This window comes from Centrocercus urophasianus, unplaced genomic scaffold (genome assembly GCF_019232065.1).
Source record: "Centrocercus urophasianus isolate 14NV4802_14NV808 unplaced genomic scaffold, USGS_Curo_1.0 seq_14, whole genome shotgun sequence".
NCBI classification, from domain to species: domain Eukaryota; kingdom Metazoa; phylum Chordata; class Aves; order Galliformes; family Phasianidae; genus Centrocercus; species Centrocercus urophasianus.
The window spans coordinates 29,203,737-29,215,962 of NW_024884586.1; the positions used below are offsets into that span (position 1 = coordinate 29,203,737).

The following is a 12,226-nucleotide window of genomic DNA, read 5'->3' on the forward strand; positions in this document are numbered from 1 at the left end:
CCCCCCCCCCCCCCCCCCCCCCCATCATCCCTAAATGCTACCTAGGACTGTACTGAACAAAGAAAACCAAAATTTTCATAGGGTGTAACGAAAGGATTTCTAAATCACCATTCATAATTTAAAAATGATACATTACAATTCAAGTAACAAACTGCTAAGTTTTATCACCAAAGCACAGAAGATTAACAGCTATCTAGCATTTCTGCAAGGCAGAGTGCTGTTTCTGGAGTTTCTAGATCTCCTTTTGCATTGCTATCTTCTCTGTCAGTCTTTTCTCGCTCTTCAACTTGAATATTTGGCACGCACCTCAATTCTAAACTTATCAGAATCACCAGCAAGGCTCTTGGATGCCTGATAAAGACTTAGAACAAAGACAGACCAAAGAGGAGCAGCTGGTCCTTTTATTACTCTGCTGGGTCCCTTTGTCTGCTCTGCACCCTGGAGGCCACCAGGATAAACTTGCTGGTGACAGTGAATTTCACTGCCTGTCTTCAGTACGAGCTGTAAATAGAGTGAAAACTAAAAATTTAAGAATGGCTTCAATCCCTAATGTAAGCAGAGCAAATCATGTAAAAAGGGATGAGGGGCCAGAGAGGAAAAGAAATGACACAGCAAAAGCAATAGCTAAAATAATGAAGACAGAACAAGGTTTGCAGAAATGCAATGGTAATCCTTTTACCAAAAGTGCTCTCCTGCCCTGCTACCAAAGCAGAATTCATGGCACTTGCTTGCCTTGCCATGTTTTTTACTTCAGTAAGAAAAAAAAAACTTAACTTAAAAAAAAAAAAACTTAATTGTTTGCATAGAAAGATGGCTCTGCAGAGTACTTTGCTGAGTTCCAACTTCTAAAGTTAGAACAACTATTACAAAATGTCCCATTAGAAAAAAAAAAAAGCATATAGACACTGACCTGCATAAGAGCAGGTAACAAAAAAGCCTACAAAAACCACCTGTTTGTAAACTGAAAATTAACTGCTGTCCTCTGAATACTCCTGGCTACTTCCTAGCCAAGTACTAGTACTTAGTTCCTAGTACTTTCTATACTAAGAAACAGAACTTGCTCTGGTAACACAAAAAGACATTGTTTCCAAGTAAGGAGTTTAAGCTGAATATAAGAATTTGCAAGTTTTGGTCTACTTTTTCATTTTCCTAAACATATCTGAAATACTGAAAGGTTATATTCAGAAAAGGCAGCATCCAGAATTGATGCCTGACGCTCAGAAATGCCTACATTTGCCAGTCACCTCTCTAGCACACAGTTTTCCTTGATCCTTACCAGGTCCACCTTCTAGTCATGTCCAAAATATCTCATTTCACAACATCTTTCATGGAACTGCCTAAAAGTCATAAACTCCATTACGAAATAGTACGTGTTTCAGGTCTCCTTTACTACAGAGCTGTTCAAAGAATCCTCTAAGGAAAGAACTAAAAACTTGCTTCCATTCACACTTATCTCCTATTAGGAGAACATCATTACACAATCAAAAAAATATGAGATGCTTCGCACAAAGGTGAAACAATGAAAAAGGAACCTGACACTGTAGCTTAATGCAAAACTACAAAGCCAGAACAAAGCCTGGGATCCCTTCCTGCTCCCTGAACTACACACATAATCCCATACATTACAGTTACCTCTAAGCAGAAGAAACCCCCAGGCAGTATGTTAGTATAAACAAAAATGAGATTTAAGACATGTAGATGGTGTAAGACTGCTTTCCCTGTATACCTTTTCTACCATACTGTATAAGGTCTCCAAAGGAAAAGAAGATTCCCGAGCTAGAAACAAAAGCTGCATCACCATCATCATAAGGATGGGCAAAAACAACTACCATCATTAGACTACAGCAGAGCTGGAACCCCTGAAAAAAACACAATGAGGACTGAAGTAATGGAAGTCTTTAGCAGGGATACTTTTGCCTATTAGTCCTTTCCATTCAACTCAAGATGCTCAATCTATAACCAACAGTCATTTTTTCCCTTCAGTATGGACTGCAGCATATTTGCGGCTATCAGCAAAATGCTATTGCCAAAATACTCAGAGGCAGTTTGGAAATGGAACAATGCACGACATATTTACAACCCACACACGCAGAGTAAGTGACAAACTCTGGATGTGCTGTAACTAACTGCATCCAGTTCACTCAAAACAAGTTACATCATGTTGGGCTTGAAAAGCCAGGACACACTGAGTTGACCAAACACTTAACGAAGTAGAAGTAGTCTAATGCTCTACACTTTGATCTCTATCATGTGTGGCATTTTCTTCTTCCGGACATAGTCACACTGAAAACAAAAGTTTGTGGAAGGAAATGCTGTCAGATTTTCTGGCGATAATTCCAGCTCAAACTCACTTTCAGCAGCAACTGATATTAAGACTTGAGGCTCCATGCAGGAGCAGTAGAGACACACAAGCAGTCTGGGGTCAGTTTAGATCAACTGTGCCACAGGACACCAATGTCTAGTGAAAATACAGATTCTGGTATATGAACATCTTGAACTGTTGCAGCAAAGTCTGTCAGAATCTAAGGACTTTGTGTGCAATCACAGCATCTGTGTTACACTGGTAACCCTGCAAAAGCCCTGAAGATGTAAGAACTAAACTAGCTCAGCTAGGCACAAAGCACAACTCCTCAGTACAACAACAGGAGGCTTGCTGGGATGGCTGCCTCAGGAAGGATGCACATCTCCAAGCAAACCACCAGTCCTGAACTGAAAAAGGACCCAGATAAGGATTCCAAATACTGAAAAACACAGCCACCATACACACTTCATAATCTGTCTTTCACCACTAGAGCACATCAGATGAATTCAAGTCAAGCTGTAGTTGTGTTTCGATTTTTCTCCAACTTTTCGTTTCTGAGCATAAACACAGGATTTGAGAATCTGAGAGTTTGTGGTTTGAACATATTTTCATAAATATTCTGTTATTGCTAAACCAGGTGCTCTACATAAAACCGGGGCGACGCTGTTTTCACTGAAACAGTATATAAAGGAAGATAGGCTTTTACAACCTAAACACATAAAATGAACTCATGGTAAAGTTGCATGACATACTGCTCTCAACAGCAAGGCTGGATTATATCCCCAAAGGAAGCTCACTCACTGCTGCCTAAGGGTATAGCTCATCTCCCATACAGCAGTAAGTCAGCTATTCGCATCTTTCACAAGACTGCATGTTTCAGAGGGAAGCATTGGGAAAAAACAAAGATGAAAGAACACCTTACACCAAACTGGAGACATAGTTTCAATCCTGAAAGCTTACCAAGAGGTGCTTTGAGAAATCTGCGCTCAATTCCTTGTTCTATCTGAAGCAGTGCAGATGCTAAGCAGTGGACCACATTATTAACTGGCTGAGGAGTACTTGTACTTGTTGATGCAGCACTTGGAGCTTCAGTTTTCAATCCAATGAGCCTAAAATAATAACGTATTAAACACATTTTTAACATACTTTCAACTCAACACCACAGATAGTTGCTTAAGTCTGCATCCACAAGAGATAACATTTTTTAACCTAATTTGTATGCATAGAATAAGGACATGAATAGATACTGCTCAGATGTGATTAGTCATACCAGTCCTCTGGTTTGCTAATTAGTTTAGCTAATTAAGATAAATTATCCTTATGTAACAAAAATAACTAAATTTCAAGAAGTGTGGATGCTAAATTTTGTAACAAATCATTAAGATTTCCAGAGGATTTCATCAGCTATTTTATGATGAACTTCTACAGAGTAGTCTCTTATTTCTTTAAATTTAAGAAAAAGAAATTAGAAATAAAAAAATCAAACTGCTCAACATCCATAGCAAGTTACTTACACATATTCGTAATATTTTCATTACGCAAAGTATCTTTTTATAAGTTAAGTATGAACAAATGAACTTAGTTTCAATGACAGAGATGAAATCAGAAACTAAGCCTGTATTTCACTTTAAGCATATGCCTTTCCCTCAGGATTTGTAGAAGTTTCAGCCTCAGAACACAGAGCACCTAAGATCCTGGCTTAAGCAACTCTGCTGATTGCAACAGAACACAATGCCTTGAAAGGGATGTGCTGTGGATGTAGAGTTCTGCGGGTTTTATTTATAACGCTTTTAATAACAAATAACATTTCTCAATAAGAATAAAGTCATGTTTCCAATAAACAGCCTTCTTTTTTGAACAAAGACTAAGCAATCATTTCAAAGCATAGTTAATCTTTCCCAGCCACAAGCATTAAGTATAGCGCAGGAGGCCAACTTACACTAATGAAAATAAAACTCAGCTTCTATTTGAGGTTATTAAAAAAAAAAAAAAACACCAAACAATAACAGAAAAAACAACCAACTAATAAAGAGCGTCTAGATTGTGCTTTATTCTGACGGATGTGCAATGCTTTTGGTTATCCCTTTTCTTACTTCACACTTAAAAGCTGTTAACTATATTTTGCAGTCACACACATTTAGAGAGCCTGAAAGCAAGCAGAAAAAAGCTGCATACTTATTTGCATTTCACTAGTCATACCCCACAGTCTTAATGAGATGTCACTTGCTCTGGGTGGATTAAAAGCTCAGCATCAAAAGGAATCTGTCGCACGATTCCAGAATCCTACAGTCTGCATGAATATGCAAGACTTCAACGTTAGACTACCAGCAATTCAGAAATTTTGATGGAATCAGTATCAAGTGCCAAAAACAAAGCAACAAGCTTCTGCAGTTGAACAGAGAATCAGCAAATGAAGTAAGCGCCCAGGGTAACTGGGGACAGGCAAATTCCAGCTTCTTGCTGCATTAAAACAGAGGAATATTTCCCCATTGCAATTCTTAGAAAGCAAGCATCTGTGAAACATGCCATTGACACAATGCTGATGACCCTACCTATTCTCTACACAACTGGAGAACTCATTCAGAAGCAGAGTCTTGTTTTAAAATACTATTTCAATTCGCTGGATTAGAACAGGAAAGTCTTAAAGAATCTTAAAACTGAAATTCCAATATTCAATTCCGTTTTCAAAATTCTATCCACAAATACTGTTCTCATAAAAAGAACATTTCATTGCAAAATGCACAAGCAAACACTATGTTAGCCTGCATCCAATGAATCTTATTTCCTTGCAATATTTCAATATTTACTTAATAAATATGAAAAAACATCTTAAAGGTTTCTTCAATCTTGAGATTAAAGAAATTAATCTCAATTCCTGCAAAGAAAGCAATTTCTGAGACTAAAATATTTACAAATATTCACAGAAAAGTCCTAGCCTCCATTGGTTTACAACAAACATCAATTCAGTGAAAGTCTCTAATCTTTCCCAGAAGATTGTTTAGAAAAAAAGAAAACATTTTGTAGTTGCAAGACTATGATTTGAGGTTGAAGCTTGTTCTACAATAGGATTAGCATTATTAAAGTTACACGATGATATCACTGTTTTGCTGCAGTGCTAAAGGCAAATTCAGACCACGGCCAGTTGTAATCATGGCTGTATAACTCATGAAGAGGTACACTGTACAGTTCAGCTGACAATCACTACTACCATTGTCCATTTTAAATACTCTAAAGCAGAGTTTTTATTCTGGAAAATAAAACATATTGGCAGAATCGTTTTTCTCTGTATTTTAAGTGATATTGAAATGAATTCATCAGCTGTTGGTAAGAGTTGTCAAAATAAAACTAAGACACCTGTTAGCAATAGGACAGCATAGTTTACACAACAAAGCAATGCAGAAATAACACACTTCACAACTCAAATCTTAAAATGTATCTGTTGAAAAATACCAAGTTATAGAAATGGAGAGTAAAAAGTCTGAATGTGAAAAATTGGAGTACTGGTAGAAAGATCAAATAGAAGAGCTGTTTAAATTCTAGTTCTTACCGGTCTTTAACAATAAACTTATCTTGGTCATCAGTTTCCATTTCTTCAGATTCTTCATTCACAGTTTTAATTATACCATTTTCTTTATTTTCATCATTTAGAAATTCATACCGCCCATGTTCTAAGGCTGCTCTCCAAGACTGCCTGTCTGTAACCTGAAGCAAACATACAAATCATATGTTTCCAAAGAACAACAAACTTTTAGTGCCAATTACTGTCTACACTTAGTTTAATTACAGTGTCAGTAAAAACCACAGCACACAGGAGTTCTCATTTGAGTTACAGACTTGATGGCACCACTGTGCTCCTAGGTGCTCTACAGTTCAAAAATACCTTAATAGCTCCCAATGTTCCTTGGTAGATCCTGTCTTCAATGTCCAAAAGAAAGTCTCTGAGTCTCATTTCAAGTTGCTTTTCTGCAGATATTTGGGATGCATCATGGGCATTCTGCATCCTTCCCCGTACTGGAGGAGGAGGTCTAATGTCACTTTGAGGTTTGTCTGCAATAATACCAAATAGCTTTCTGTTAGGGGAGTTGGTTCCTTCAAGAAGCCGGCAGTGGAGGGAGCAGAGGCAGCACAAGGCAGAACAAACTCAACGCACAGGTTCAGAACTCCCCTCCTACAGCAACACTTGTCAATGCCAACATCTCCACACTACTCCGGTCAAACAGCATCCTGGTAAGAGAAGATCTAAAAGACCAGCATCTGTGCATCTCAACACATAGGATGAAAAATTCTTGCCAAAGACAAAAGAATGACTTTTAAAATTATCTACTGCTTTTGAAAGCACTCAATCAATAACAACTCTGCTAAGAATACAAGAGAAAAAACAAGTCATACTCTCAGTATTTCCTGTATTTGTACTATCCTTACTCCGCTGGATAAGCATAATTCATTTCCTCTTTGTGCATGGATCTTTATCACCACATTTAAAACATACCTGTGCAACTGTCAAGTCACAGAAACTGAGAGAACAAGTTACAGTTCCTTTTAACAAACTAACCTGTAAAATCAAACAGGTAAGATGCCAGGGGATGGACTATACTGACTGAAAGCACGCACAGATTCTAAATCAAACTTCATAAATTCGTGTAAGTGGCAAACATCTTTTCAGAGGATTTACCTTAAATTCACTCAATGCAGTGATGAGGAGGAATATGGAAAAACTTAGGGGCATTCGATAAAAAGTGCCTTAAAGCTGCTGTTGAGGAAGTCACAAGGTGAATTTCTACAACACTCAAGCGCACACATCTACACTCTGAAACCCATTACTGTTCTGCTTCCTCTTCTTGTAGTGAGCATTTGCCAAAGGAGAGATGACAAAACAAACAAACTAAAGAACCCCCCTCCACAAAAAAAGAAAGCCTCCACAAAAAAAAAAAAACAAAAACACCATTCCATCACAGCACTGATGTTAAACCCACCTAACAACCAATGCAGCTAAAACCACTCTTTCATTATTCCCAAAGGTTTTGGTATGACTCTCAAACATGCTATTTTTTCCTTGTTCACAATACTCAGGTCAGCAAAAGCTTTTTTCATGAATTATCAAAATGTGGAACTGCATGTCCCACCTACTCAAAAAATGAACCAAAAATAATTGCCTCCTTTTGTGAAGTTTTCATCTCCAGTGTTGTATCTCATCTTTCCTTTCACTACACTGGAAATGGAGGTATCAGTTGATCAATGCTATGATTTACCTTTAACAGATATTAATCTAACCCCAAATTAATCTTCTCCCAATGTTTAAGTCACTAAGCAGACAGAAAAAAAGAAACCACTGCTTTTTAGCACACAATTCTCCATAAGCAAAAAATAAAAAAACAATACAAACATGTTTTCCATAGAGTGAAACAGTGTTGAAAAACAATTTCTGGTTCTCAGGAATTATTTAAAATTAAATAAAACTTAGAAGGTTCTAAAATATTATATAGCAATTCCAACTGTGGAAGTAAGTTAAGACCAGGAACTCTTCCTTTACCTGGAATATGGAATTTTTCCACAGGAAAACTGCTTAGTTGTTCATAAATTCTATTTTTCTCTTGTAAAAGAGTTTCTTTTAAGGCACTCTCCCTATGTCCTCGGGAATTGAGAGCCTCTAGAAGTTGGTCCAGTTGTTCCCGAGAACTGTAAAAGCACCAGCGGTTTGGTTTATATACTGGCCTTGGCACCTCTACAACAACACTGGTGTGTGAATCTTGGTCAACATTGGAGGTAGATTCAGAAGATTTCAAAGACTCTCCAGTTTTACTGAATACCTGAGGTTCATTTGTGCAAGACTGTACACTATTCTGAAAGGAAGAGGTTCGAGGCAACAACATGTCTTCTGTGAGACCAGAATAGTCCTCTTCTATAAACAATCCAGGAACTGAGGGGAAAATCCAGTAGCGTCGGTACAAACGGTCACGACCTAAGGGAGTAATATTTGTGCACGCAGTTGCATTCTGTATCTTTTCTAATAGTTCTTTCTCTTTCTTTTGTTGCTCCTGTTTTAAAGCTTCCTCATCTTCAGCAGTAAGAGGTTCACTCTTTTCAGAAGTATCTTCTTGTCTTGTAAATTCTTTAAATCCATTTTGCCCTCTCCTTCCTAAAAGTTAAAGGAAGAGTGATAACCATGCCCATAAATTCTTTCTTTAGCTAAAATAAATCAGTGTAGTGTTTTCTTTTGAAATATCTGTTGTTTTTGCAGACTTCTAACAAAAAGAATGAAAACCACATAAAAGCCTGTTAGATTAGATTCTTACAAGGTCACTGAGGTATATTACTTGTAACTGTAATTGTTTGTCAGGCAACAACTTCTTGTTTGTTTGGTGTTTTTTTTTTTTTTTTTGTTATCCAAACAGCAAGCATGGAAGATGAGAAGAAATGAAGATCACACAGATGACAGATCTATAACAGGCCAGCTAAGTGCACTACGTTTATGATCTTTTTTTTCTTTATAAATTTACATAAATTCATATTTTCTTAAGTTCATTATAAACAAGAACTTCCCAGTTGCATGCATGCCTGTGTATGTAATGTGCATGCATCCACATAAACGCAGGTCAGAGCATTACCTCTCCTTCCTTTTTTGTTTGGTCCCAGCTCTTCTTCATCGTCGGTCACTGTGTCTATTTCTGGCTCTTTACGTTCAGTTTCCTTGCTCTCTGTACTGGTATCAAGGTCCTCTCGTTCCTCCTCCCTGGTATGACAAAATAATGAAAAAATGTGACCAGCTGACCAACCATATATTAAAAACAGAATGGAAAGAGAATGACACATAGTACAACACTATATCTTCAACATAAATAGTATTTTAATATTAAAAGAACACTCAAAGTAACTCACTGAGTTGAAACTACAAAGCTTCATGTCTGAATACTAAAACCAGCTCTTTGGTATTCACTCTTCCATCTAAAGAGCATTACGGTAATCAGACTCTGACTGAAGATATTTATGTCTGTATGTTACCTCACACAGCACTTTTAACAAAATGTTTATATTTCCCCTCATTCAGCAAACAATCAGACTTAGAAAACTACATAAAGCCACTAGTATGTAACATCTATTATTTACCATCCCCCCAACCCCAACCCAATTATAGTTTCAGAAACATAGCACAAATCTGACTTTGGCTCATGCTCATCTCTTACAAGCAGATTTATTTAACTATCTTCCTCAAGCCGGTAAAGATACAGTTTTGCATGTATGCTTCCTTGGTTTTCTGTTGTGGTTTCCCCTCCCTCCCCTAGAATCACATGCAGTTGCATACGCATGAATCTCACCACCTGAAATCATACAAATTTAGTTTCAATATCAGAACAAAAATCTTAGTTTTATGGAAACATATGGGGCAGCGTAGCATTTAAAAGTGCTATTAAATTTGATTCATGAACTGTTATGCAAGGTCAGTATTTTTAGTTCAGATCAAAACCATTACTGAAATTATAAAAACTACAGTGGCCTCTTAAGAAAGACTTCATAGTACTGAAATCAGTTAGATATGTAAAAAATACATATTGGATTTTTTCAAGTTTCTCATCTATAAAGTTGTCAAGCTTTCAACAGAGTAATGAGTACAATGAAAGTTAAATTAACTTTATGAAAGCAATTTTATTTTTAATTCTACAATACTAAGTTGAAAAAACATTAATAATACCACATATCATACCCAACAGATACTTCCACAGCAGGATTTCTTTGCTCTTCTTCCTTCAGCTTTTCTTGTTTCTCTTTCATTTTTAACTCTTGTTCTTTCAACCTCTCTTCCTTCCTCTTACGTATCCTAGCAGTAATAAGAACACAGAAAAATCAATGGCAATTAATCTAGAATCTGATCCTTTACAGACATCATCATCTAAAAATAACATTTACATGGAAAGCATGATGCTAAGCATAACATTCACTACTCTCTAGGGTCTCATGAACACAGCCTAAAATATAAGCCGTTTCAGTGCTTCTCATATGCCTTTTGTAACTGTGGAACTAGCCTAATTTGTGTCATAACATTTAGCTTCCTGTATCCTAGTTCTACCTTGCTGCTGCTGCCTCCCGTTCTTTCCGATGCTGTTCTGCCTTCAATTCTCTGAACTCCTGTTTTGCCTGTCGTAGTACATCAACAGAGTCCTCAATGAAATCTCGAGTGGAGACCAAAGTCAGAAGTTTCCCACAGAGAGCATGAAGAATCTTCATCTTTTCTCCTAATAAAATTCAGACAAGCGTTTATATTTCATCACACAACTCATAAACACCCCTCCTCTTTTATAAAGATGCACTGAATTACTTTGACAAAAACTACATGACAAGTAGTCAGATAATCTCTAACATTTATTCTCTTTCATTACCTGGCAACAAATCATACACTGAGGTACTTGAAAGTTTCTTCAAGAGCCCAGGATTACTTAATCGCAGCTCCATGCAAGCATCATCAGTAGCATCAAACCCTCCTCGTTTCTGGTAGCGGTATTTCGCATTGGCTGATGTTACATCAGCACCTGATGCTAGAATGTGAAGTCTGAGAATCTCAGAAAGCGTGCAGCTATCAAGATCCAAGTTTTTCAAATTGCAGCCTACAGTTAAGAAGAATAAACAGTTATTTTACATAGACATTTACACACACATAAATATAAAAAGTATGCTTTAAAATACAGAGTAAAATAAGAACAATAACAAAACAAGAAGTGAAACCCACACATACCCTGATGTAACTGGGGCCATGCAGCTGCCAAAGTTGCAACTGCAGACAGTGCAGATTTTGTGGGGTCTGCATCTTCATCCAAAGCCTCTGTTAAATCTTTAAGAAATAAACACTTTATTCTAGTGCAAGTAAAAACTTGTACTGCGGAAGGGAGGAAAGCAAGCCATTGTTTAAAGTTGCAGACAAAGCGAAGAGGCCCGATATTTACAAATCAATTCCAAATCAGAAGTAATATATCTTTCAATGCAACTAAAAGCTAAGGACATGCATCACATGCTACACGCTGCTCTCCCTATACACGTAAGCTGCTAGAGCAACTGCAATGCACAAGACATGCACAATAGCAACATTAAAAGCAGTGGGAAACAAATTAGGATACACACTTGAAAGCAAGAATAGACAATGCAAGAACACCTGTATTTTGCTTCCTCAAATGAACTGTTAATCCCTATTATCATTTAGATAAGACCACCAAAACAAGTCAAATGTTTTGACGCTGGTTATCACTATTCACTCTGCACTTTTAATATGCAACTTAGAGATAAACTGACTGATCTGCACAGATGCCATTACTAAGATATCAATAAGAAACCTACAAGAAGCATCTACACTTAATAAAGAAATCACAAGTTAGCAAACTGACCAAGAAAGCAGGGGAACTGAAAGGCAGAAACAGCAAAGTTCCTGTTTCTTAGAAAAAAGTTTCCTTAGCACTTAGAGGTATTTCTCCAGAGGGTTGACATCTTTCTTTACAGCACTGCATGCTGTTTGAATAATTTCACTTAATTCACTGTAATCATTAAGCAATTTCAAAATCACCAACTGAACAGAGCCACAATTCCGAACTAAGACTACATAAAAAGCAAATCAAGCAAAACTACTGTGGATTATATCATTTGAGAACTGCCACCTAGACATTACAAAATTAATCTCTTCATTTTCCATTTTCACCTTATCTGTACGCCACCATTTGAAAAAGTACTACACACCAAAGCCCTATACTCTTAGAGTTTCTGCAAAAGAAAACATCATCCCTAGAGAATTTAAGAGAGCTAACACTCAGGCTGACTACTACTAGCTTGGTTAGCCAGAATTACAAAGGTGAGAACATCTAATTCTGTTAAAAGAAAGAAGCTGTCTAAGTAGAATTATAAAACTAAATAATAAAAACTAAATAATAAAAACTAAATAATAAAAAC

At 36.9% G+C, this 12,226-nt stretch overlaps 1 protein-coding gene across 3 annotated transcripts in view; it reads right to left on the minus strand.

The window, feature by feature from the left end:
- Positions 1 to 12,226, minus strand: part of BAZ1A (bromodomain adjacent to zinc finger domain 1A) — a 54,910-nt gene that overhangs the window by 11,539 nt on the left and 31,145 nt on the right. For 2 of the 3 annotated variants that reach the window (XM_042813496.1, XM_042813497.1), the window contains 9 exons: positions 11,028 to 11,123; positions 10,675 to 10,899; positions 10,365 to 10,530; positions 10,002 to 10,115; positions 8,908 to 9,032; positions 7,833 to 8,438; positions 6,183 to 6,349; positions 5,850 to 6,004; positions 3,263 to 3,411 (listed from right to left, as the gene is read on the minus strand). In XM_042813496.1, the coding sequence (XP_042669430.1) occupies positions 3,263 to 3,411; positions 5,850 to 6,004; positions 6,183 to 6,349; positions 7,833 to 8,438; positions 8,908 to 9,032; positions 10,002 to 10,115; positions 10,365 to 10,530; positions 10,675 to 10,899; positions 11,028 to 11,123 (1,803 nt within the window). The remainder of the gene's footprint in view (positions 1 to 3,262; positions 3,412 to 5,849; positions 6,005 to 6,182; positions 6,350 to 7,832; positions 8,439 to 8,907; positions 9,033 to 10,001; positions 10,116 to 10,364; positions 10,531 to 10,674; positions 10,900 to 11,027; positions 11,124 to 12,226) is intronic. The other variant, XM_042813498.1, reaches the window with a different exon arrangement.